The 27,865-nt window shown below is 40.4% G+C and overlaps 2 protein-coding genes across 2 annotated transcripts in view; both read right to left on the bottom strand.

Annotated features, from left to right (window-relative positions):
• Positions 1-484: 484 nt before the first annotated feature.
• On the bottom strand, positions 485-9,156 carry LOC109491012 (putative protein ZNF720). Its single transcript, XM_034638121.1, has 5 exons — positions 9,104-9,156; positions 4,428-4,563; positions 3,758-3,770; positions 3,293-3,385; positions 485-528 (listed from the first exon to the last, which is right to left on the bottom strand). The coding sequence occupies exons 1-5, from the start codon at positions 9,154-9,156 to the stop codon at positions 485-487; spliced, it is 339 nt and encodes a 112-aa protein (XP_034494012.1).
• Positions 9,157-23,402: 14,246 nt separating this feature from the next.
• Positions 23,403-27,865, bottom strand: part of LOC100482033 (putative protein ZNF720) — a 181,386-nt gene continuing 176,923 nt past the window's right edge. The window contains exon 9 of the mRNA XM_034639105.1: positions 23,403-23,623. Within this exon, the coding sequence (XP_034494996.1) occupies positions 23,545-23,623 (79 nt within the window). The 3' untranslated portion in view covers positions 23,403-23,544. The remainder of the gene's footprint in view (positions 23,624-27,865) is intronic.

Here is a 27,865-nt window from a genome sequence, read left to right as displayed (position 1 = left end):
AAGGTGTTGAAACTCATAAAAAATTAAAATGGTACCTGCCAGGGACCTAGGGTAGAGGGAAATGAGAAAGTGGTTGTTTAACAGGTATTAAAATTTACTTTTGCAAGAAGAGAAAGTAACAGAACTTGATTGCACGGTAAGTGAAAGGTTAAATAATTACTGTTTGCACAATAATGCTAAATGTTCAGTTCACAATACTTTGATGGTAAATTTTATGCCATTTTTTAACCACAATTAAAATAAAAAATATGTAAAGAGAATAAATAGATGATGACATAGATTTAATTCTCATGACTACTCACTTAGGCAGAATAAAGCAACCATTGACCATTAACCAAGAATAGAAATAAAGAAGTCATGAGCAGAGTTGGGGTAATGTTCATACATATAATGACACAGAAAATTTTGTTTGCGATAGACATGGCTGGTATACACGTGAATTAAACCCCAGAGCTCTTTAAAAATAGTGAGTTGAAAATTTTGATTATTGGTAAAAATCTAAAGCACGATTGACTGATACCACGAATCCTACCAAAAAATTGGAAATACAGAGTTGTAAATGGAAAAACGAGAAAATCCACCATCTAAATTCTGAATACAACATAGATGTACTACTAAAAATGATTTCTTCCGTTTAACTAGAAGTCTGAACTGTAACTATGAAATTATAACGAGCAAACTTTTCAGATCATGAGTCGGTATTGCAGGGCAGGAGCATTTCATGTAAAGGCAACAGTTTGAATGATCATTTTTTGAATAAACATTTAAAAGACACTGGATGGGGCGCCTGGGTGGCACAGCAGTTAAGCGTCTGCCTTCACGCTCAGGGCGTGATCCTGGAGTTATGGGATCGAGCCCCACATCAGGCTCCTCCGCTATGAGCCTGCTTCTTCCTCTCCTACTCCCCCTGCTTGTGTTCCCTCTCTCGCTGGCTGTCTCTATCTCTGTCAAATAAATACATAAAAATCTNAATACATAAAAATCTTAAATAAAAAAAAAAAAGACACTGGAGAGAGAAACAAACTGAGGGCTTCAGAGGGGCGGGGTGTGTGGGAATGGGATAGGCTGGTGATGGGTAGTAAGGAGGGCACTTATTGCATGGTGCACTGGGTGTTATACACAACTAATGAATCATCGAACTTTACATCAGAAACCAGGGATGGGGGCGCCTGGGTGGCACAGCGGTTAAGCGTCTGCCTTCGGCTCAGGGCGTGATCCCGGCGTTATGGGATCGAGTCCCACATCAGGCTCCTCTGCTATGAGCCTGCTTCTTCCACTCCCACTCCCCCTGCTTGTGTTCCCTCTCTCGCTGGCTGTCTCTATCTCTGTCAAATAAATAAATAAAATCTTTAAAAAAAAAAAAAAAGAAACCAGGGATGTACTGTATGGTGACTAACATAATATAATAAAAAAAAATTAAAAAAAATAAAAGACACTGGAGAAATTTATTATGGTATTAATATAGTGCTCCCATTCCTGCACAATAATAAGACTTTAAGCCATCCTGTAGAAGGATTAAAAAAAAAAAAAAACAACTCCATAAACAAACAAAAAAACCCTCTTTATTTGAAAATAAAGGAAGAAATGGAAGTTGTAAAAGTGCTGGTCATCACTAATACATAAAATAAACATTTGGGATTAAGTTATATCATGACTCATTTATATGTTGAGGGACATGAACGAAAAACCTAGTAACTTCTTTACTAAATTTAAATTTGTGAGGTAGGGGCGCCTGGGTGGCAAAGCGGTTAAGCGTCTGCCTTCGGCTCAGGGCGTGATCCCGGTGTTATGGGATCGAGCCCCACATCAGGCTCCTCCGCTAGGAGCCTGCTTCTTCCTCTCCCACTCCCCCTGCTTGTGTTCCCTCTCTCGCTGGCTGTCTCTATCTCTGTCAAATAAAGAAATAAAATCTTTAAAAAAAAAAAATAAATAAATAAATAAATTTGTGAGGTGAATATTTTAATAAATACAGAAACCTACTATTACTTCTTACATAATATATACACATTCGAGCATTTCCTATCAAAACATTTCAATCTAAAAAGACATAGATCCAATCAGAAAGTGAAAACTCATGGGACACAGTCTCAGTTCTCTTTGCACTAAACAACACAGAATTATCAAATGGGACAACTTACTCAGAAATAACNTAAATAAATAAATAAATTTGTGAGGTAAATATTTTAATAAATACAGAAACCTACTATTACTTCTTACATAATATATACACATTCGAGCATTTCCTATCAAAACATTTCAATCTAAAAAGACATAGATCCAATCAGAAAGTGAAAACTCATGGGACACAGTCTCAGTTCTCTTTGCACTAAACAACACAGAATTATCAAATGGGACAACTTACTCAGAAATAACGTAAGAAGTGACTGTACTATAACAGTGGGCAATGTTCTAACCTCCTTTATGTCCTTAATTTCTTTCAGAATTCATGAGGTAAGTGGATTAATTCTTTTATCATTGTAGATTGGAGCATATAAACAAAATTTCTAATGATACTGTGTACAAATAAAAAGGACATTAAAAAAAAGGTTTTATTTATTTATTCATGAGAGATGGAGAGAGAGGCAGAGGTGGAGGGAGAAGCAGGCTCCCCACTGAGCAGGGAGCCAGATGCGGGCCTCGATCCCAGGACCTAAGCCGAAAGCAGACGCTTAACCGACTGAGCCACCCAGGTGCCCCAATAAAAAGGACATTTTGAAGTGAAATGAAGTATTAGAATTTCTCATTTAAGGGAAGTGGTTTGTTTTTGGATGAAAACAATGTGTCTCAATTTTGTACAATTAAGCTTTAAGTCTCCCAGAGGTTGGAAATCAAAAAGAGAAAACGTGATGTCTGTCTCCAGTGTTCCTGCCATTTCTGCACCAAACCCCAATGTGCCCAGCATTCCCTTCACACACTTTGGACATGAGGCATAAATAGAACTCACAAACAGCTTCTCATACCGATCCTCAGAAATGTGCAGATTTCCCTGGGGCCCCAAGAACAAGGGGAAAATCACAGAGATCTCTGTGGCCCTCACAGACCAAGGGGAGGCCCTGGGCCCTCATCGTGGATGTGAGGATGGACCATTACTGGGGCGGAAGGAGGATCCCTAGAGGATGTTAGAGCTTGATAATGTTGGATAGCAGCTGTCCCTCTATGACAACAGAAGGAATAAACCTAGGCTTCTCAAACTTACTTCCATTCAAAGAGAACAAATGACACGTAAAGGTCTGGCTTTCTCCCTGAACTTTGGACCTCACCTCCATCATCTGCTTCATTCACTCCCACCTACCTGGGCATATGGCTACGCTCTCCTTTCTCTTCACATCCCAGGGCTCCTTCTTTTGCTCCAAAAAGGTGACCAGGTCTGGCTTTGACACAAGACCTGTTTATTGAAAAAAAAAAAAAAAAAAAAAAGAATAGGAGTGTTGCTGGAGATTCTAATTTTCAATCCAGTTTTGTATTCAGTAGAGAAGAGAAGACATTGTAGTATTCTAGAAAATGATTTCCCAAACATTGTTGCACAACATCTCCTTCAGAACACAACGGAGAGATTTCCAATCTTCAGATCTTACGCCAAGTATTACTGATACAATAACAGGGGATTGAAATTAGAATTCAAGATGTGGGCAATACCATTTAAGGTCACTCAATGTTTAGAATTGCCTCTCATGTACAGGACATGATGACGGTACCTTAGCGAAGGGGAAGCTAAAACCGAAGATGAAACATCGTGAAGTTTTATCTCAACACCTACAAATCCCTAACTTCTTTCCCTTACGGCAGGGATCTGAATTCCACTCATGAAAAAAAGAATCTTCCAAGAGACATTCTTCAAGGAAGGAGCAAAACCCTGAGTATGGATTTGGAACCATGCCCCGTGAAGTTAATGAGGCTAAAACTGTCACCAGTTAGACCCCCACTGACCCTCCCTCCTCATCTAAGGAATGCTAACCTTATCTTTTGGACACAAATAACAAAAGCTCCGGCCAGCATAGAGCCCTTTGAGCTTCCAGGATAGATTCACACCTAAGAGAGGGACCATGAAGTGTCAGGCACTTACCGGTACCTCATTATAATGTTAAAATCTCCACCCAAGAAGGAGCACAGGTTTCATTAATGCAACACAGGATACACGTTTAGGCTAGTTTCCCAAGTACACGTGTGCTTGTGCCTACCTTATACCCATCGCTACATACGATGATAAAACTCCCCTTTCAGATATTCATCCCAACCCTAAATAAAAGGAAGCCACTCGCCCCTGCTCTTGGAGTCACAGCTTGGGAAGTTATTCCCCTAATCTCCTTATTTGCTGCAAATACAGTTTCCTTTGAGTGAGAACTCCAGCGTGCATAGCCTCTACCTGTAACTCACCATGGAGGGACTTGTGTTAGTTCAGTTACAGGACCTCATCCTCACTCAGAGACGCGGAGGTGTCTGTAGTTCTCTAACATCAGATCCCTGCATAATTCCCACTGAGTGAGGCTCAGGCATCGCCACTCCTCCTGGGAGAATTCTATGGCCATGTCCCTGAATGTCACCAAGCGACCATTGGGAGTGTTCCTAATTTTTTTTAAAGATTTTATTTATTTATTTGACACAGAGAGAGAGAGAACGAGCAGGAGGAGCAACAGAGAGAGAGGGAGAAGCAGGCTCCCCACTGAGCAAGGAGCCAGATGCAGGGGTTGATCCCAGGTCCCTGGGATCATGACCTGAGCTGAAGGCAGACGCTTAACTGACTGAGCCACCCAGACGCCTTGGCAGTGTTCCTAATTTTACCTAAGGTGAAAAGAAGGAGTTAGGGCAAATGGTTCTGGCTGAGGTAAGTTTCCTGCTTTATCCAGTAAGATAATTTTTTTAAAAGATTTTATTTATTTATTTATTTATTTATTTATTTATTTATTTATTTGATAGAGATAGAGACAGCCAGCGAGAGAGGGAACACAAGCAGGGGGAGTGGGAGAGGAAGAAGCAGGCTCATAGTGGAGGAGCCTGATGTGGGGCTCGATCCCAGAACGCCGGGATCACTCCCTGAGCCAAAGGCAGACACTTAACTGCTGTGCCACCCAGGCGCCCCAACAGTAAGATAATTTTTAACACAGTAATATGTTTCTCTTTATTCTTTAAATCTGAGGTAAAAAGGTGCCATATGATCAAAGAACCATTATAAATACTCTGTATTTCTCCAATATAAATTGGAAACTAAAGGTTTCAATAGAGGCATACATATGTTCGAGTACTGTATTTATATCATTTAGTATAAGTTGTGTATGTTTCTTAGATGGAAAGTTTGAGTGGGTTAGAAATGCATCTTATTCGCATTGGAATTTCACAACAGTGATCTGGAGATCTCGTTAAAACGCAGGCTCTGATTCAGGAGTTAAGAATGGGAACTGAGTCTCATTTCTAGCAAGGCATTTGCCTAAGGATGAAAAGATATACTTTAGAGTAAAAAAGAGATAGGACTCCAAGGAAAATCAATTGCAGAGTATAGGAAATCAATGGGTTTTTTCACAGGTTCTAATATAAAAGCAAGAAAGGCAGCAATACTTTCTGACCATTAGTAGTTACTAGATTCTGACAGTTTTTACAGATTAACACACACACATAAAATAAAAAACAACACACAAAAATAATCTAGGAAACCAGGGGCGCCTGGGTGGCACAGCAGTTAAGCGTCTGCCTTCGGCTCAAGGCGTGATCCTGGGGTTATGGGATCGAGCCCCGCATCAGGCTCTTCCTCTATGAGCCTGCTTCTTCCTCTCCCACTCCCCCTGCTTGTGTTCCCTCTCTCGCTGGCTGTCTCTATCTCTGTCAAATAAAGAAATTTAAAAAAATCTTTAAAAAAAATAATCTAGGAAACCAAACAGATTATTCCTCCTCTGTTTTGATAATATTTTGTTACACATCCAGTAAATGTAAGAAACTAAATTTTCACCTAGGATACCTGGCCTGGAATTTATCTAATAAGACACACTAGTCAATATACAGAGAACACTGTAAAGCTATGTTCATAGCAGATTTCAAAATCGAGAACAGTGATGGAAACAAGAAGGTATCCACACAAAACTGATCAACCTTTTACATTTTATGCATACATCTAAACTTTAAAAAACTACTACAAAAAACAAATAAATGCATAATAAAAATTAAAAGTACTACATACACATTAAAGGTGATAGATTAGAAAATTGTCCTCATGACTTAAACATTCTCAACGGCTCGGAACTTATAAATCTGTTTGTGGATGATTATGTGTCATTTAATCATACTAGGGATACACATGCAAAGTGCTCTAAAGAAAATAGCTATTATTTCTGAGTCTCGTATTTCACTGAAAAAAAAATTTTTTTAAAGATTTTATTTATTTATTCGACAGAGATAGAGACAGCCAGCTCTAGAGGGAACACAAGCAGGGTGAGTGGGAGAGGAAGAAACAGGCTCATAGCGGAGGAGCCTGACCTGGGGCTCGATCCCAGAACTCCGGGGTCACGCCCTGAGCCGAAGGCAGACGCTTAACCGCTGTGCCACCCAGGCGCCCCTCACTGAAAAATTTTTATATGACCATCATTGGTGTTACAGTATATCTCAGGATTTTAAGACACTCCAACATGATAACTCTGTGATTCTTGTTTTCTTTTTCTGAAAATGCAAAGAAGTAAAGAAAAGAATGTGTCTGTGACATGAGTGTGAAATACAAAGAAAACTATAAGTTGGGGGCCTCACGGACCTGGAACCAACACTCCCAGAAGTCAGCATCTTCAGTGCACAAGAGAGAGAGCCTTCATTTTCCAATGGAAACTTCATGCAAAAAGAAACTCAGAAGAAAGGGGTTTCCAGTCTGAATGTGATGGCTTCTGAACATCTTTCAGTAAATCGATTCAATCCTTATGAATAAGAGATATATTTACGTTACAAGGGAGGAATCTGGCAGAGAGCACCAAGCCAAGGAAAAAAAGTTAACATCAGCTGTAACAAAGCAAAATGGTACCAGTGCCCCAGGCACACAGAAGGACACCTTAGCCCTGCTGTATTCTTTTTGCCACCCAGAAGCAAATCAGAGTATGAATCTAATTAAGAGAAAACAGTGGAGTCAGAGAAATTTCAAACCCCACAGAGCACCCTTATCCCCCTAACATTTTGTGCATTTCATTTTATTTATTTTTAAAAATTTTTTTATTTTTTATTATTTATTTGTCAGAGAGAGAGAAAGAGGGAGCAGGAGCAGGGGGAGGAGCAGAGGGAGAGGGAGAAGCAGACTCCCCGCTTAGCTCGGGACCCTGGGATTGAGCCCCAGGACCCTGGGATTGTGACCTGAGCTGAAGGCAGATGCTTAACTGACTGAGCCTCCCATGCCTTTTGTGCATTTTATATAGAGCATTTCCCCCCCATTCTGGAGACCAAGGCTCTGATTCTCTTTCCAGACCTTTGTTAGTTATTCTGGGCTACATATCCATTTTGTTTATTTGTGCATTTTCTTTTTCTTTTTTTTTTTTAAGATTTTATTTATTTATTGGACAGAGAAAGATACAGTGAGAGAGGGAACACAAGCAGGGGGAGTGGGAGAGGAAGAAGCAGGCTTCCCGCTGAGCAGGGAGCCCGATGTGGGGCTTGATCCCAGGACCCCGGGATCACACCCTGAGCTGAAGGCAGACACTCAACGACTGAGCCACCCAGGTGCCCCTATTTGTGCATTTTCTTAATCCTAGTGTACTGCTGATAAAGTCTCCAGATGGGACCTAAATATGAACTGTTCTCTTTGATTGATATCCCAGAACCTGAGCCCTTCCACTATAGGATTCACGGATTCAATGCCTTCTCCTGTGAATCTGTCAAAAAGAGAACACTTCTCAAAGTTTCAGGACAGTAATTCAAAGTGACAATTGTTCGTGCCTACTTGGAAGCTAGGTTGGAGAGAATGGAGAGAAGGCTCTGGAAGATAGCAAAGAAGTACTCTAAAGAGCTGAACTTTAGTATCATTTAAAAAAATACTTTATTTATTTCAGAGAGAAACTGCATGAGTCGGGGAGGGAGGGGAAGAGGGAGAAGCAGACTCCCCACTGAGCAGGGAGCCAGACTCAAGGCTCCATCGCAAGACCCTGAGATCATGACCTGAGCTGAAAGCAGATGCTTCCCTGACTGAGCCACCCAGGCGCCCCCAGTATCATTTCTTAAAAGATTTTTAAGAGTAGGTGGAAACCGCCATAAGACAGAAATATCAGAACTAGAAAAATAAACCTTGGCAATTTTGAAATGCATGGAATTTCAGGAGGAAAAGATGACAGCCTCTAAGCAGGGAGGCAAGGCTTACGTGAGAACCTGCTGTTTCATCCTCCTCCTCCTTGCTCTCTAGTTTTCCTTCTAAGTAGAAACGTGGTGAGATCGCAGCCGGGTCATAAGCATTTGCCTTTAACAAAGACTCTCTTCACCCGTTACCTATTCCCTCTACAGGCAGGACATTGAAATACGAGAAAAGGTCCTACTTCCTACTCTTTTGTGTGTCAGGAGCTATTCAAAGACTAGGAGCTCCTGCAAGAAGACCAGTCCCTCCTTTTCTTCTTCCCTGTTGTCAGGGAGCCTTCCCTCCAGCACACACCACACATTCTATGTCTACGGCATAGGAACTCTGCTTCGTGGACCTGACCCTTCCAGGCTCATGTAGGGGAGACCTGTTACCTCCCCTTGGACCACAGCCAGCACTCGACTCTAGTAAGTTCCTGAGGGGCCCTCATGCTTAACGATGGCACTTAAAATCACCTGGAACCCATAATGAAAAGAACACTATTGTTCTCGCTGAGACCTTTGACAAAGCTATGGTGGAGGGCACCCCTGATAAAATTTGAAACTTCACATGTTATTCTAATGGACAGCCTGGGCTTAGAACCACTTAACAAAGGCTTCTCAAGCTTTAATGTGCATGGGAATTATTACATGTTCCAGACCTCCCTTGAAGAAATTGCAATGCTTCAGGTCTGGAGCGGGGTCCATGAGGTGGCATCATTGAAGTTCCCAGGTAATCCTGATTTAGTACCACATGGACTGAGAATCAGTATCACTAAGCTAGCAAAAACGGACACAGCTCACCTGGACTGCATACACCCACCATCTTGTCTCACATAAATTCTCTTGGTTCCCAGTGAAGACCGCAATTACCATCGTGAAACATCACATTCTTTGCTGCTCCTCTGAAGTTTACAGAAGGGTCGAGAAGGTAGGGTTGGCTTGTTTTCCAAACCCAAGTTCCGCTGTTCCAGGCTTAAAAGCCAATACTTGAGAGACAAGTGTTGGTAAGGCTAACCTTAAAAATAGTGCTAATTATTTTACCAGCAAAAGATAGATTTATTCAGGAATAAAAAAGAATTGCAACCCAGGAAAAACAACTTACAGTAAAACTGTAGGCATGCCTGGGGAACAAAGAAGCATGATTTATTTTGAGAAGGATAAAAAGTGTATGTGGGGAAGTTGTGATGAACTTAATGTCCTTTGGAGTAACCTGGAGTTCAACATGCGGTAGCTTCTCATTGGCTCTTTTGCCCAGGATGAGGAGAAAAGTGTCTCTGGCTGGAGTAGCACAGTAATATCTAGGTTCAAGGATTAGTCCATGTAAGGCCAACTCCATCTCCTATTTTTTCTTAAAATTTTATTTTAAGAAATCTCTTCACCAAATGTGGAGCTCGCGCTTACAACCCTGAGGTGAAGAGCCGCATGCTACACTGACGGAGCCAGCCAAGAGCCCCAGGTCCATCTCTTACTAACGGGTCTGCACTCGACTATGACCGGGAGAGTGTCCAAACCTTCCCACTCCATTTTGGTGAGGTTTCCCGTTACTAAGTTTCACATTCCACGCTTGGCATCAAGATCTTTCATCAAAAGCATCGCTGATCAACAGTGGTTCTTTATATTTAGTCTAGTGGTTTTGTCTCTACGTGCCAGGAGGGACCGTGCCTGTTTGTCATGCCTCGTGTCAGAGGGAGAGTGCATAGCAGTGCAAAGCCACCTAAGCTACATTTGAGTGACAGGGAGGGTTAGAAGGGAAAAACGCTCAGGTACTTCCCATCTGAAGTGTATATCTTCTCAAGATGGTGAGTGTTGAGCCAGCGTCACTTTATTGGACACATCCTTTCTGCAGAACATTGATATACAAGTACAAATGAAAAGCAACATGAAATTCCAAACTGCATGTTAGTTCTAAACTAAGACCCCAAGTCTGAACGTAGCCAACTGAAAATATTCATCGGTGCTTATCTGGACTTAGGGAAGAAATGTTTCTGTCTGTGAAGGCAAAACCAATATGCCTCCTGGAATTCACCTCTTAAATTGACTAGGAGGCAGACTTGTGTAATTCTACGGGAGGGCACTGAATGAGGCAACCTAGCGTATAGTGGAACATAACATACACGTGTAAGCATGAAGCAATAGTTAATGAAAATTTTGCAGGAAGAGCAAAACTTCAAAGACATTTTAAAAATGCATTGTGATCTCAAAATAACTGTTGAGAACCATGTATGTTATCCATAATACTCTAACAAGTTTTCAATTCAGAAACCACACATTTGGATAAAAACCCAGAGCTGGTAATAGTTTGGTAAAGAAAAACGTTGTGAAGCCTGCACCTTCTAAACCTTCAGAAATGTGGACAGGATCACAGTGTGACTGTTTCTGAAAAGGTCATAACCGAAAGAGGTGTCACCCTTATGCAAGAGATTGGGAAGCGCAGATAAAAGGCATTTTCCTTCCACAAAAGAGAGAAAAGAAGAAACAGTGAGAAAATGTATACAGGCCTGGTCTGGTAATCTCGGGAAGGCTGTGTCCCCAGATGTTATCTGTTTCAATTCTGGGGAATCTTTGCCTTCAGATTACCAGATGGTGTGTAGGTCCGGTCAGGATTTGGCCCTTTCTTACATGTGTCACATGATCCAAGAGTCTATTTCCTGGAGTTTGACACCACAACATTGCTAAGGGGGACCCCATGACTATCTCTTCAGTGGTCTTAACTAAGAGGCAGTAGCAGGAATGACCCTGAGGCCAGGGGGATATCCCCGAGCCACAGGGTCCAGTGGATGGTTATAATACCCTATGGGAAGGTGACGCCCATGTTTTTGGGTGAGCATTCCAAGGGCATTCCTTTCCCTATCACATACAGAGAGGAAAAAGGGGAGTTGATGATTAGAGTGACCAAGGGTAGGGGAATTTTTTAGACTTTTCTTTAAAGTCTCAGAGACTCTGTCAACCTCCCATTTTGAAACCCAGCCATGTGCCTACGATAAAACACAGGAGTACTGCTCCATGCTGCCCTGCAGGCAGACGGCATGGGCAGAGACCGGGTGAAGGCAGGGATCTGATGGAAGCCTTGGACACAGAGGGGCTTCCTAAACAGTGGCGGGTGCAAACTCCCCTCCTGGGGAAGAGAGTGGGCCAATGGCATTTTTCCTCCCTCCCATCAGCAGGGACAGACTGCAACAAGGGGCACAGTGCACGCAGTGCAGCGCCCTCTGCAGGTGCCTTTTTTAAACAAGGCAAGTGTGATAGCCCGCCAGAGCAGCAACAGTCCCCCCCAGAAGACCAGCACAAACCCCCACATGCACCAGGTGTACCAATCACACAAAGCTTCAACTCTAGTGGAAACAGGACCAGGCACAGGCTTTTCTAACACACAAAACACAGACCTAGACAAAATGCCAAGACAGAGGAATTCATCCCAAAAGAAACAACAAGAAGAGGTCATGGCCAGGGAGCTAGTCAAAGTAGGTATGAGTAATATGCCTAAACCAGAATTTAAAACACTTGTGAAGATACTAGCCAGGCTTGAGAAAAGCACAGAAGAAACCAGAGACACCCTCAACGCAGAGATAAAAGACCTAGAAACTAGTCAGACCGAAATAAAAAATACTGTAACTGAGATGGAAAACCAAATGGATGTAATGCCCACAGGATACAAGAAGCAGAGGAATGAATAAGTGATATAGAGTAAGTGATAGAGAAGATAAAATTATGGAAAATAATGAGGCTGAAAAGAACAGGGAATGAAAAAATATTAGACCACGAACATAGACTTAGGGAACTCAGCCACTCTATTAAGCATAATAACATTTGTATCATAGGAGTCCCAGAAGAGGAAGAGAGGGGAAAGGGGCTGTCTTCAAAACCTCACAGTCAGGTAATGATAGGCAATATAATTTCTCATATTGGAAGAGGCACTTTCAAAGATATTTTGAGTATCTCTGCATTCTTTCAGGAGAAACTGTTTTATTATGGATTGGACTTTGTATCTACTGGGACCATCAATACAACATGATTTTATGGATAATTATATAATAATTATAAAAGTATTCATTGTATGGCCATAATTTATTATTTATTACTAGAATAGAATATCTAATTCACAATTTTATCTACAATGTGACTGGTTTACAATTGTATACAACACTCTGTGAGGCATGAATATATAAATGACCGACATAGAGAAAAACAGACTACGTTCTTCTTATGAGATGAGGAACTTCTGTAATTCCGCCAGGATACAGAGAAGGACCTGGATACATAGTGGTCATCACTCAAGAGAATAAAGGGACTGACAGCTGGAAAACATGTGCTGATTAAGGCTGAGTTGTTCACTTCCCTCCCCATAGCCTAATGAAAAAGAGAAAAAAATTACGATGATGGCAGAGAGTGTATAAAAAGTTACAAAGGTGCTCTTGAGGACAAGAGTGCTTGGGGTTGTAGTGGTTATCTCAGGGGAGGTTCTAGGTATGATATTTGTCCTATGAAGGTGTTGGCCCCTAGGCTTGTACTTGCAGAGTGACAACCATAATGAGTCCTAAACACAAAACATCTGGGATACATCTGAATGCTGCATAGGGTCAGTCTACGTGTGCCTCACAAGGTATAGCAGAACAGGATCTAAATCCTATGTTTGTGATGTATTTGTCATTCTTCTTGTCACACAGGAAGTGTGATATCTACAAGCTCATATAGGATCCAGCAGAGGGCACTGGAGGGGCCAATGGAATGTGGGACTGTAACTTAATGCTTTGCCCACCTGGAGATCCTGGGACTGATGGTGATGGCCTGGAAGACAGTCGAGGGGCCAGAGTTGCCAATGGACACTCCTCTGGACATCTGTGAACCTAGAAAATAAGTCTCTGTCCAAAATCATGGAGAGAATGTTTCAAACCAAAGGCTGTCATGGTGTCTGAGATTCCACTAAAAGGAATGACCAACACTTGGCTACATTCGGATGACTGAGAAAAACCTCTCCAACTCACCTTGATTCCCCTGCAGTGTGGGAAACAATGACGACAGAAGAGGTGGAACTCCTGAAAGTTTCCAGGGAAAATCTAGACAAGGAAGATTATTCCCATTGTCTGATTGTCAGCTGCCATTTTCCAGGGTTCAATATTTATGTTCAAAAACAGAGAAATCAGCATGGGAACATGAGTTTTCGGCTACCTTTTCTATCAAAAATGAAATCTACAATACTCCCCAAAGTCTCAAGTCTTAATGCTTTATCCTAATGATTGTAACATTCATGATTTTATGCTTTTGGACAAATATTCATTTTTTACTGATGTCAGATAATAGGATACATATATATTTGTTTCTGTTCCTGGTTTTGGCACAAAGCTCCCCAAACTATTGTAAATTCCTAAGTGATAAGAGCACAAGGAGCATCTCCTTTTCTAAGTGACTCTGGAGGGGCTCTGGGATGGAAGCTGGCCACCAGAAAGCCCAAACCATGATCAGCAGCTTGGAATTTTCAGCTTCATCTCCCCACCCTCCTTACTCCACAGCAGGGAGAAGGGCTGTAAATGGAGTTAATGACTGATTATGCCTACATGAAGTCTCCATTAAATCCCAACGGTATGGAGTCTGGAGAGCTTCCAGGCTGGTGAACACATCCGCACAGGGAAGGTGACACACCATACCATCGGGACCAAAGCTGCAGAGTGTGGAACCTCCCAGAACTCACTATGTATCTCTCCATCTGGCCGTTCATCTATGTCCTTCATCATATCCTTTCATAAGCTGGCAAACCTAAGTGTTTCCCTGAGTTTCTTCTCTTTTGCGAGTATTTTGACAAACATAAATGGAAGAAACTAGGTTTTAACCAGGGTTATCTGAGAGTTTATGTAACATGACACACGAGGCTACATGAAGACTACATTAAAGCAAAGTTTGGTAGGGACCAGGGATACACTGCCCCAAGATGGGACACCTTGGCATGAACATTCTTTTGGGATAAAGGCAACTAATATCCTGTAGGCCCAAGAGAAACATATTCCCCTCCTATAACTATGCAGAGGAATCTAAATTGGGGGTCTTTCACAGAATATGGGATATTACCAGAGACACACTTTATCTGGGTGACCCATCAGGTGACAGGACAAATATCTCATTAACAAACATTTGCTTTTTTTTTTTTTTTTAAGATTTTATTTATTTATTTGACAGAGATAGAGACAGCCAGCGAGAGAGGGAACACAAGCAGGGGGAGTGGGAGAGGAAGAAGCAGACCCACAGCAGAGGAGCCTGATGTGGGGCTCGATCCCATAACGCCAGGATCATGCCCTGAGCTGAAGGCAAACGCTTAACCGCTCTGCCACCCAGGCGCCCCTGCTTTTTTTTTTTTAAGTGTTTGTTTATAGTGTGCACAGCAGTGGGGAGGGGCAAGAGAGGAAGAGCTAGAATCCCAAGCAGACAGCTGCTGAGCAGAGCTGGACATGGGGCTCTATCTCACGACCTGCAATCATGACCTGAACCAAAATCAAGTCAGACACTCCAATGACTGAGCCACTGAGGTGCCCCTGCTCTTCTTTCCCTGTAAAGCACGTTTCTCCACTTGAAAGTCTGACTTGCCTCCATACTTCATGTCATGAATACCTCATCTTACCTGAATGTCTTTGGGATTTCCATGTCTATGAGGGTTCCTTATACTTAGGACATTTAATATGATATTCTCCTGTTAATTGTCTCATTTCAATTGGACTCTTAGTCCACCTAGAAGGACCTTGAAGGGGACAGAAATTCATGCTCCCTAACAGGATCAACACAAAATTGATCGAATGAAGCCAGCATTGATCTCGTCAGTTCAGATGAAAGAAAGCAAACTACGAGTCATATGGCTCCAGGCACAGCTGTACCAGACAAGGAATATGTGACCTAGGCTCAAGACCTGGGAATGTAAACCCACTAGCATGTAAGTACTTAATCAGCATTACACTACAGATAAAACTACCAGATGCAACTAATAATACCTCTGACATATGACATAAAGAAGAAAGGTATTTTTTCTCATTCGAAGTCTTTTGAGGGGATACAACTCTGGGGTGTCAGGTGACGCGGCACCAGAAGGTACCAGCTAACATCTGCTAACATGACCTCATGGGTCTACATACATTTCATTTCTGTTTTTTTCCAGTTTCACCTTAAGCCACAAAAGTACACCACTTTTTTTTTTTTTAAAGATTTTATTTATTTATTTGACAGAGATAGAGACAGCCAGCGAGAGAGGGAACACAAGCAGGGGGAGTGGGAGAGGAAGAAGCAGGCTTCCAGCAGAGGAGCCTGATGTGGGGCTCGATCCCAGAACGCCGGGATCACACCCTGAGCCGAAGGCAGACACTTAATAACTGCACCACCCAGGCGCCCCAAAAGTACACCATTTCTATTCTATGTGATGAGTTTATGGCATAGAATTGTTCAAATTCACTTTATTCTAACAATAAGGCAATGACGTGCAATGGAAGGCTGAATTCTACTGGTAAATGTTTTTTTGTAACATAACATTTCTTTTCTTTTTAAACATTTTTTAAATTAAAATTCAATTAATTGACATATAACGTGTTATTGGTTTCAGAGGTACAGGCCCATGATTCATCAGTCTTATATAATATCCAGTGCTCGTTAAATCACATGCCGCCCTTGAATCACCCAGTTATCCCATCCCTCCATCCCCCTCCCCTCTAGCAACCCTCAGTTTAACATAACATTTTCAATTCTGCTTAAATCTAGAGATTTTTATGACACAATTTGATTTTCACATCAATAAAATACTAGATATATAACAATTCAAATGAAGGAACAATAATTTAATTTATAGTGAAATAAATATGACATGTACAAAGCACATATAGTGAAAACACGTCACAATAAATTGAGACATCATTTTTCTCAGTCACCAAAGAAACCCTTTGACACTTCTAATTCCACACCATCAAATTTATTATTATTGCTGATTTAAGAACACAAAGCAAATATGGACGCCAGGGCTTACTTTCAGAAGGATCAGCACAGATAAGTTACTACAGTGATCCAATTGGGAAGTCAGCAGGGGCCAGTAAATTACAGCATGAAGAGTGAATGAGGTACGTTTCCCTTAGTGTCAGCAGGCTAGGATTATTATGTTGCTCAGATTTTCTAAAAAGGACGTCACAGTTTCTCAAATACTCAGGAGAAACATATTTCACTTCTGATCCCTACAGTAGCATGGATGTGCTTTAGGCTTGCATATAGAACAATGCTGAGGTTTAAAATCTTTAAAAATGTATTCCATCTGGACTGTATCGGCCTGAAGAGTATAACCGCCTAACCTGTACAATATTTGTTATTAAAAATGGATTCAAAAGAAGTTCCTAGGAAATGCAGACATACTGTATACACAAATTGTTAGTTTAATATACCCTATTATATAGAGCACCAGAAGCAATGCATTTATAAAGCAAGGAACTTTTTGGGACTGTAACATTTGTGACCCCTTTATTATATGTTCTGATACATCACAAATGTCACCTGTCCAAGACTTGGCCCATTTGGTCTCAAGCTACAAACAGATATGTAAGCAAAAATTCACATCAAAAACAATTGTTGTATTTTATTTTTTTCTTCAAGTTATTGTTATTTATTTGAGAGAGAGAGAGCACAAGCTGGGGGAAGAAGCAGAGGGAGAGGGAGAAGCAGACTCCCCACTGAGCTGGGGGCCCCATGTGGGGCTCAATCTCAGGACCCTGGGATCATGACCTGAGCCGAAGGCAGACGCCCAACTGACCAACACACCCAGGAACCCCAACTGCTCTATTTTAAATGTACAAAATAAAATTTAGAATTAAACTGTGAGGACCGTGCCTACCAAAAATTTAGCTTTAAAAAGACTACGAAGGAAAAAGTGAAATGACTCTAGACTACAGCACGTTCATTTTGCAGTGAGAGAAATAAGGCATCTGGCTGGGAAGACCTCTCTCGGTAGAGGACCAACAATAAGAAATTTTTATTACTTGGTTGGAGTTTCATGATAAACTCATTTTAGTGAGGACTAGTTCTCTTCGGCTTATAATAGGTTATAGACTCTGAGAATTTTGTGGTTCTTATGTAGTGGAAGTTGTTTTTTGGCCAGCAATGGGAATCAGTGTGTGTGATCTAGCTTCCCACTTGCAGCCCAATTAGGCTGCATGTTACAAAACAGGCTGGTGTTCAATTATGACTCCACTTACTTTCTTTTCTAATACTGCATGGCCACCATACACTGTTGGGAAGGATCCTCCTTGCTCACCCAGTGAGACTGCAGCGAACTCTGTAAGCAAAGTATCTGGCTGATATTTCCAGGGAGGCTTTATTGACTCCATATAGCATTACAGCTGTCTCGTCATAATTGAGTCTATGCAGCTCTTTCTCAGCTAGGACATTCTAAGTCAAAGCCTTGGCTATATAACCAGTGTTTCTGACTGTCTCTTACCACAGTGAGAACAGATTCTTATCGAAATTATGCAAATACATATATTGGCATAAAAATGTAAGAACAGTTACTGAGACTTTCTGAATTCTGGAGGAATCGGGAATGGAGAAAAAAATAAATCTTACATTGGTATACAAAGGTATATTTTCTGCCACGGCTGCAAGTCAGTTAACTTAAGAGAAAGTTTTCTTACATCTGTAAAAAACAAAACATTTTTAAAAGGTTTTATTTAAATTCCTGTTACTAAACATACAATGTATATTAGTTCCGCGTGTACAATAGTTATTGTACAATTCCATACAACACCCAGTTCTCAACAAAAAAATGCACATCTTCATTCCCATCACTTACTTAATACATCCCCCAATCCAGCTCCACTGGTATCCACCAGTTTCTTCTCTAAGAGTCTCTCATGATTTGCCGGTCTTCTTTTTTCCCCTTTGTTTCTTATAGCCCTCATGAGTGAAATCCTACGGTATTTCTTTTTCTCTGATTTCATTCACTTAGCATAATACACTCTAGCTCCCTCCGTGTCATTCCAAATAGAAAGACTGAATTCTTTTTTTTTTTTTTAAAGATTTTATTTATTTATGTGACAGAGAGACAGCCAGCGAGAGAGGGAACACAAGCAGGGGGAGTGGGAGAGGAAGAAGCAGGCTCATAGCAGAGGAGCCTGACGTGGGGCTCGATCCCAGAATGCCAGGATCACGACTTGAGCCGAAGGCAGACGCTTAACGACTGCGCCACCCAGGCGCCCAAGACTGAATTTTTTATGGCTGAGTAATGTTCCATTATATATATCTCATGTCTTCTTTATTCATCTCTCAGTCGGTGAACATCTGGGCCAGACTGTTTGAAGCAGAAATGCTCGCTGCCGCTGCCTGCTGACTCGCTCCTCCAACAAACCCATGGCACAGCCAGAACCAGAGTGTAGGACTACACTCATCATGGCTCTCAGTAAAGGGAAGAAGGTCCCGCACAGAAGTGGAGCACCTTCCCTGAAATGCCACCCACCTACAGTGCATCTAACCTATGTTGGGGTTATACACCTGGGATACTAGCGCTTTGTGCAAACACAGCACACACCTTGCTGATCCCGTCTATTACAGTGTCCAGAAGGCTTCATCTCCAACAGCCATGCTGTCATGTGACATTTTTAAGCTATGCCCCCAATGTTTGCATCATCCAACCCCCCCATTCCATCCACCACTGATCTGGGCCTGAGCAATCACAGGAATCATTGTCATCCGACAGCATCTGGTCCTCCCTAACACAAAGGAATTCAATTAAATCATGAAGATAAAGTAGAACTTCCCTACTCCCCAGAAACCCACATTTGCCAATTCCTTATGTCCATTACATGTATGCACCAGAAGACACCACCAAGAGCTGCCTGTGCCTTTGGAGTGGCTAGAGGGAGCCGCCTCCGGTTCCCTCCCCACAACAGAACGAGTTCTTCACTCGTTTTGTGAAGTTTGGTGCCATCGTCACGTATCACTTATATTCACATCCCACAACCCAGGGCTAAATGTCTGAATTTATACGCATTGGCTTTATATCCTTCTCATCTCAATTAAGCCTTTACTGAAGACACTCTTGCCACAACACGGGCAAAGACTAATGTCTGTGATGCCTATGTAACCGGAAATAAAAATAAGGATAAACAGAACTGGAGATCTGGAGATAACTAGGACAATAAACAAGCAGAAGTTATTTCTCTAAATCCAGGGAGTCAGTTGTGCAACCTGGGACAGGCGTCCTCCTCCACATGCAGGATTCAGGCCAATTCTCCATCGTCTGTATTTTCTATCCCTTACTTGAGGCTACAGTATCCCTCCTATTGGAATATACTTCGCCTACTTATGCGTCTTTATTATATGCAAAGCACTGTTCTGTCTTTACTTCACAGAAACATCAAAACAACACCCCCACGTGTGAAGTGGGGCACCTAACTGTATTAGGGGCCTTGGTCCGGTACTTTAGAGTCCCAGGGCTACGCAAAATATTGTCTACACAAAATGGACGCCGAATAGCAGTATCATGGAGTACTTGAACTAATCAGTCAATAAGACCCCCATATAATCTGTAATATGTCCGTTATAATATCCTATTAGTCCCAAAGAGGGGAAAATGATGCAATAGATAAACAAGGGGGAAAATAATCAGACATCATTTAAACTTTAAGGCCACTGAGAAATGGATTACTAGGTAAGTCATTCCACCTGGTTACTGAATAAGTGATAGAATCGGTCAGTTGCCGACAACCTATATACAACCTTATATAAAATGAGATAGGTTAACACTGATGGTGGGATAACACTTCATTCATTACTCATCCATGATAACACGTTAAAAATCATTATGTTTTATTGATTAAAATATATTACGTTCACACACAGACTAAGTTATACATTTCAAATCCACTCTATAATCCTTTTTGGAAATACAGAACACAAGCATTAAAAAGCATTGGTGTGCTGATATCAAGATGTGGGAATAGTGATTTCCATTGTTTTCAGGCATGAGATACTTCTTAAAAATTGTGTTTGTCTAATCCTATGCCATTTTAGGAAAGTTATCCTCTTTTTGTATCTTTGAGGATTTCTTCATTTCAAGCACATCACCTGACACCCTCTACCTCTAACTAAGCTAATATGAAGATACATCAGTACTTTACTGGACTGGCACCTCTCCTTTTCTCAAAGACCAGATGGTAAAATATTTTATTTATAATATCCTGGAAGTTCTTTAGTTTTAATAGATGGAGAATAATGATGTTCTGAATACTTCTTCGATCATAACTGACATAAATGTTATAACCACAAATAGCATCTCCATTTAGATTTTCTTCATATATTATATTGTCCTTCCTCTTCTATGGACAATTAGATATGCAGGAGTCCCACCTACTGAAGGAGGGCATCTCATATCTCTGATGCAACAATAATCAGCCACATACTTTCACAAACCCACTAGGAAGAAATGAATTTTCTGAAGTGATTTGAGAGTACAAATACATTAATATTTGCCAGTCACAAATCCCAGATAGGGTCAATGAACCACAACAACAAAAAAAACCCCAAACAAACCCAAAACAACAACAAAAACAAAAACAAGGACATATTGAAATTAATTATACCTATGCAAAAATCCATCCACTTGTTCTTTTGAACCATAACAGCATATACATTTTCCAAGTGTTTAACTTTGTATTAGCTCTTACAATGAGTGTTTTGACATAATGTCTAAATAGATTGACTCATGTACTGCTTTCTATTTGATTTCTGTGATATTTATTGACATTTGATGTTTACTTACATACGTTTCTAAATATTTACATCTTTCAAGTAACTTACCTTTATGCACGCTCTGGTGTTTGCTACAGTGAATATTTAAACTGAAGTCTTTCCTCACTCATTAAGTCTGTAGGGTTTGGAATCTAGTGTGCATTTTGGGATACTGAGTATAGACTGAATTCCAGTTAAAGGCACTGCAACTTTCTCTACATTTTACATTTGTCTATGCTGTATGATAGCTATGAAGTTGAGTAAGCTGTGAGTTCCAGCTAGAGGCTGGCAACACTCTTTACCTTAGTAGTCTTTCTCCTCGGTATAAGCTCTGAGATGCTGAAAACGGTTGAGCAGTTCTAAAAGCTTGCCCATGTTCTTTACATTTGTAAGTTCTTCCCCAGTATGAATTCTGTGATGTTGAATGAAATGTGATCTCTGAGTAAAGGGCTTGCAAAATTCTTCATATTTCAAAATCTGCTCCAATATACTTTCTCAGATCAAGAATTTGCATTGCTTTCCACATTCTTTACAATTTTATGGTTACTCTCCACTACGAAATCTCTGATGTGGAGTACGGGGTGAGTAGTCCTTAAAAGTTTTCTCACATTCTTTAAAATTGTAAGGTTTGCTCCACTATGAATTCTGTGATAATCAGTAAAGGTTGAACAGTGATTAAAGGCCTTCCCACATTCTTTCCTTTGGTAAGGTTTCCCTCAAGTATGAATTCTGTGATGTTGACTCAGGTGTGAGTGCTGGATAAAGGCATGGCCACATTCCTTACATATGTAAGGTTTCTGTCCAAAATGAATTCTGTGATGTCGAGTCAGATGTGAGTGTCGGTTAAAGGCCTTGCCACATTCTTTGCATATGTAAGGTTTCTCTCCAGTATGAATTCTATGATGTTCAGTAAGCTTTGAGTGCTGGTTAAATGCCTTGCCACATTCTTTACATTGGTAAGGTTTCTCTCCAGTATGAATTCTGTGATGTCGAGTCAGATGTGAGTGACGGTTAAAGGCTTGACCACATTCTGTACATATGAACGGTTTCTCTCCAGTATGAATTCTGTGATGTTCAGTAAGCTTTGAGTGCTGGTTAAAGGCCTTGCCACATTCTTTACATTGGTAAGGTTTCTCTCCAGTATGAATTCTGTGATGTCGGGTAAGGTTTGAGTGCTGGTTAAAGGACTGGCCACATTCTTTACATTGATAAGGTTTCTCTCCACTATGAATTCTGTGATGTTGAGTAAGGCTTGAGTGATGGTTAAAGACCTGGCCACATTGTTTACATTGATAAGGTTTCTCTCTAGTATGAATTCTGTGATGTTGAGTGAGGTTTGAGTGCTGGTTGAAGGCCTTGCCACATTCTTTACATTGGTAAGGTTTCTCACCAGTATGAATTCTGTGATGCCGAGTAAGCACCGAGTGCTGGTTAAAGGCCATGCCACATTCTTTACATTGGTAAGGTTTCTCTCCAGTATGAATTCTGTAATGTCGACTAAGATTTGAGTGATGGTTAAAGCACTTGCCACATTCTTTACACTGGTAGATTTTCTCTCCAGTACGAATTCTGTCATGTTGAGTAAAGTGTGAGTGGTGGATAAAAACCTTGCCACATTCTTCATATTTGTAAGCTTTTCCTCCAATATACATTGGCTGATGTTGACACAGTGTTGAGTGCCAGTCAAAGGCTTTGCCACATTCCTTACAAATGTAACTTTTTTGTTCAGTACCAATTGTGTTATGTATATTTAGTCTTGATGACTGACTGAACATATTCCCAGGTTTATAACATCTATAGGAGTCTTTTCCCACATGAATACTCTGATAATCACCAACACTGGAGGACTGGTTAAGAGCTTTCTCACACTCATTATATTCATAATGATTCTCTTCCATAGGCAGACTATTATGTATAATAAGGTTAGAGCTTTGATAAAAGACTTCCACACATTTATCATATTCATAATGGTTCTCTGGAAAATGAGTCCTCAGACATGTATTAACATTTGAACCCTGGTTAAATTTTTCCTCAGATTCACTGCATTGAGCAATTCTGTTTTCATTGAAAACACCATGGTAATTTTGTAGTGTTAACTCCTCCGTGAAGGACCTCTCAAATGAATCCCACTCAGCACTTTGTTCTTCATTTTTAAATTTCTGATTTTCAGAAATATTTGACTCAAAGGTCAATCCAATCCTACTTTCAAAATGGTTCAAATAATTATTTTCAGCACGGACTAGGCAACTTTCCAGATTTTCCAACTTTTCATTCTGCAAATAAGTATGTTTAACCATTTGATTTGAGCCCTTGTATATAGAAACACACTGCTTTGCAGAAGTAGCAGACTTAAGAAGGGATGTTTTCCAAAATGTTTTATATCCTTCACCATTTTGGGCAGTGAGATTCATATGCGCAGTTGTCTCAGTTTGGATATGTCCTCCATGATATCTTTGATGCTCTTCACTCTCCCCATCATCGTTACAGTCCACCATGAAGTGTAAATTCTCAAGGGCAGTATGTTTATATCTACGCACTGCCACATTTTGGAAAGAAGCTTCTATGCACAATGTTGGCAGGAAACTCTGGGTGCCATTTGAAGATATAGCTGAAAGAGAACGAATAAGAGAAAAGTAAAATAATTCCACTTAATACTCTCAGATGGAAATAATAAAAATTTCTAATATGGATGGGGTGCCTGGGTGGCTCAGTCGTTAAGCGTCTGCCTTTGCCTCAGGGCGTGATCCCAGAGTCCTGGGATCGAGCTCCACATCGGGCTCCTCTGCTGGGAGCCTGCTTCTTCCTCTCCCACTCCCCCTGCTTGTGTTCCCTCTCTCGCTGGCTGTCTCTCTCTCTGTCGAATAAATAAGTAAAATCTTTTAAAAAACAACAAAAAAAAAACCCCCAAGAAAACACAAAACTTCTAATATGGAAAAATAAAACCAATCAGAGAACTTCAGCAAGATGGCTGAAGGAATCATCGGGACTTTATTCCTCTATGGACACATAAACTTTCAGACAACATACTGACCACATAGCCTAACATACAGTTCTATAGTATTGTCATGCTGAAGCACACCCATCAGTTTCCAATACCTCCAAAAAGTTAGGAAAAGTACTATTTGAGCCCAAACCTAGAAGAAGGAAATTTAAACTTAAAATAGAAAACAACAAAATAGGATATAACAAAAACAGAAAAATATCTACAATAGGAAGAGTTGGTTTTCAGAAGAGATCCACGAAATTGACATACTTTTAAGTATATCATGGCAGAATGACAGAGAGAAGACGGGTAAAATCAAAAGTGAAGAAGTGAAATCAGACTATAACTGACAGCATGGAAATAAAGCTAATTAAAAGAGGCGGTGATGGATAATTATAAGCCCACAAATAGGCATAAAAAATGCATAAATTTCCAGAAAGGTATAACCAACCTGACTCAATCATAGAGGGGAAAAAAAAATCTCTATTGACCTACCACTACTAAGTAGATTGAAAAAGTAATTTAAAAAGCTCCCAACAAAGAAAAGTTCTATGCCAGATGAATAGTCTGGATTATTTAAACAAACATTAATGAGAAAGTACTTCAAATCTCCTAAAACATTTCCAAAGAGTGAAGAGAAGGGAAATTATCAAACACTCTCTGTGACACCAGCACTACCATATTAACAAAGCCAAAGAAGATACTATAAGCAAAGAAATCTAAAAACTACTACTGTGACAGATAGAGCCCCATGTCCAGCTCTGCTCAGCAGCTGTCTGCTTGGGATTCTAGCTCTTCCTCTCCTGCCCCTCCCCACTGCTGTGCACACTATAAACAAACACTTAAAAAAAAAGCAGGGGCGCCTGGGTGGCACAGCGGTTAAGCGTTTGCCTTCAGCTCAGGGCGTGATCCCGGCGTTGTGGGATCAATCCCCTCATCAGGCTCCTCCGCTGTGAGCCTGCTTCTTCCTCTCCCACTCCCCCTGCTTGTGTTCCTTCTCTCGCTGGCTGTCTCTATCTCTGTCAAATAAATAAATAAAATATTAAAAAAAAAAAAAAAGAAGAAGAAGAAAGTGAGCACAATGGACACCGTTTCATAATATAAAACACTCAGTAGTAGGAATAAAAGGAAACCAACTCAGCCTAATAAAGGCCATGTATGTACTAAAAGCTGAAATCTAGGGGCGCCTGGGTGGCTCAGTCATTAAGTGTCTGCCTTTGGCTCAGGGCGTGATCCCAGAGTCCTGGGATCGAGCCCCGCATCAGGCTCCTCCACTGGGAGCCTGCTTCTTCCCCTCCCACTCCCCCTGCTTGTGTTAAGTCTCTCGCTGGCTGTCTTCCTCTCTCTGTCAAATAAATAAATAAAATCTTAAAAAAAAATAAATAAAAGCTGAAATCTAATATACTCAAATAGTAAAAGACTGAAGCCTTCTGTATGATCAGAAATAAGGTACTGAAGTGACTTCACCCCTTCGATTCAACATAGTAGTGGATTTTACAGTCAGAACAATTAGACAAGAAAAAATATATAAAAGTAATCCAACTGAAAAAGGAAAAGAGAAACTATTTCTGTTCACAGATGACATGATGTATAGAAAACACTAAATAATCCATATTTTAATTTATGCTATTTTATTTATTGGACATCACTTTTATTGTCTATTTCTGGAAATTTTCCCTCTTAGAGTTTCACTTTTCCATTTTTTAATGATCTAATCCTTGAGTTAAGAAAAAATTCAGGGGCGCCTGGGTGGCTCAGTCAGTTGGGCCTCTGCCTTTGGCTCAGGTCATGATCCCAGCATCCTGAGATGGTACCCCACATCTGGCTCCTGCTCAGTGGGGAGTCTGCTTTTCCCTCTCCCTCTGACACTCTCCCTGCTCATTCTCTCTCTCTCTCTCAAATAAAAAAAAATCTTTAAAAAAAAGGAAAAATTTGAAATAAAGTAAAATTAACATTATACTACAAGGAACTAGAAAAAGAAGAAACGGAGCTGAAATTTAGTAGAGGAAGGAATTAGAAAAAATGGAAATAAATAAAATAGAGATCAGAATAAACAATAACATAACCTTTAAACTAATGCAATCTCTTATCAGAATCACAATGCCATTTTTGGCAAAAAGATCAAAACCATCCTAACATTCATATGGATGTCACAGGATAACACCCAGAACAATCTTGAAAAGAGTATGTTTGTGGTATCACACTTACTGATTTAAAGAATACCATAAAGCCATTGTTACCAAAATAATGTACTACAAACATAAAGACAGGGATAGAATGATGGAAAAGTAGAGGTGAGCTGAAGGTCTACTTCTCTGGTATTAATGTGTATGACAATGAACTGAAGATCTTATTAAAATTCATATTCTAATCAGAATTTCTAAGTGGGGTCTGAGTTTCCATATTTCTCATGAGCTTGCAAGTCATGCCAACATCTTAGTTCAAGAGCCACACTATTAAATTCCAAAAATAAAAAAAAATAGAGGAAATCATGGATGACTTTGAAATTAAAAAAAAAAATACTGTGGAAATTACAACTTCTAACACCATGAACAGAAACAATAGTTCTTCTTGAACATTTACTACCCACTATATACCATTCTAACAGTTTTTCATACATTCATCCATGAATCCACAGTAACCTATGAAAACAGAATTGTTCTTCATCTTTCAACAAATATCTTGCCAAAACTTCAGTGATAGTGGAGGGTGAGTTTTACCCCAGACTGTGTGACATTGAATACGTCTAGGAGGAACACACAGAGCACTAATATAGAGGCAAATATAAAAGCTATAAAGAGCAGGATTCAACGTGACAATGGGAATGCAAACATGATTAAATCACAAAACATATCAACCAAAAGAGGTGAGGATAAAAGGTAACAGAGAAAAAATTACAAATTAAATTAAAAAGAATAAAAATGAAAGACCCCCAATTTTTTATTGTCCTTGAATCTAAGAAATGTCTTCAGGGGCATAAAACTTATAAATCTATTTGTGGATGAAGGGTTTTGTGTCTCAGAAACACACCAGAGAGACAAACACACAATGATATAAATGAAATACCTATTTTTTGTGAGTCTCTTATAGTATTCAGTTTTTGTTCATTTACCTTTGTGCCAAGTTATATTTTACAATTTTAAGGCGGTGGAACATATATGATGCATGCTTTCCTTCTACAGAGCAACGGAGAAATGCTAAGGAAGAGCTGGTCTGTGACATGAGTGTGTAATAGAATGGAAACTTGGAGGATCTGTGCGGACTGACTTATAATCTCCACTTCAAACACCGCTATCTCCAGGAAACACAAGAGAGAGCTTTCATTTTCAAAAGGAGACTACAAAGTGAAACAGAGAAGGGAGTTTCCAGATTAAATGAGATGATTAATGCGCATCTTTCAGTAAATCCTCCCAAGGTATGTAATGATTAATGAGAAAAATTATTAATCTTAGCGTGGAGGAATCTGACATACAGGATAGAGAAATGAAGCACATGAACCTGTAATGGGTCACATTGGTGTCAGGTACCTAACGTTCTTCAAAGGAAGCGTAATAAGTGCTGCAAAATAAATGTCCAGAATGACAGCTAAGGAAATCATAATCTAAATGTAAACATGAAAACATCCATTTTATTCAAATATCAAGCCACATATAGGACCTATACACTGTAATTTGTAGTAATGTATTTAAGCTTGTTTTGTGCGTAATCACAGGCTTTCACAGGGTCCTCTTTGCATTCTGATCAGCTCAAACACACAGGCTTGGTCCAGAGACCCTGATATGGGAGGTTAACTGATGGACAAGGCTCGTGGAATGAGGGTGCCTGGGTGGCAGAGCTGGCTGAGTGTCCAGCTCTTGGTTTTGGCTC

This window comes from Ailuropoda melanoleuca, chromosome 12 (genome assembly GCF_002007445.2).
Source record: "Ailuropoda melanoleuca isolate Jingjing chromosome 12, ASM200744v2, whole genome shotgun sequence".
Taxonomy (NCBI): domain Eukaryota; kingdom Metazoa; phylum Chordata; class Mammalia; order Carnivora; family Ursidae; genus Ailuropoda; species Ailuropoda melanoleuca.
The sequence above is the reverse complement of the archived record's forward strand: the minus strand, read 5'-3'. Positions and strand labels throughout refer to the sequence as shown.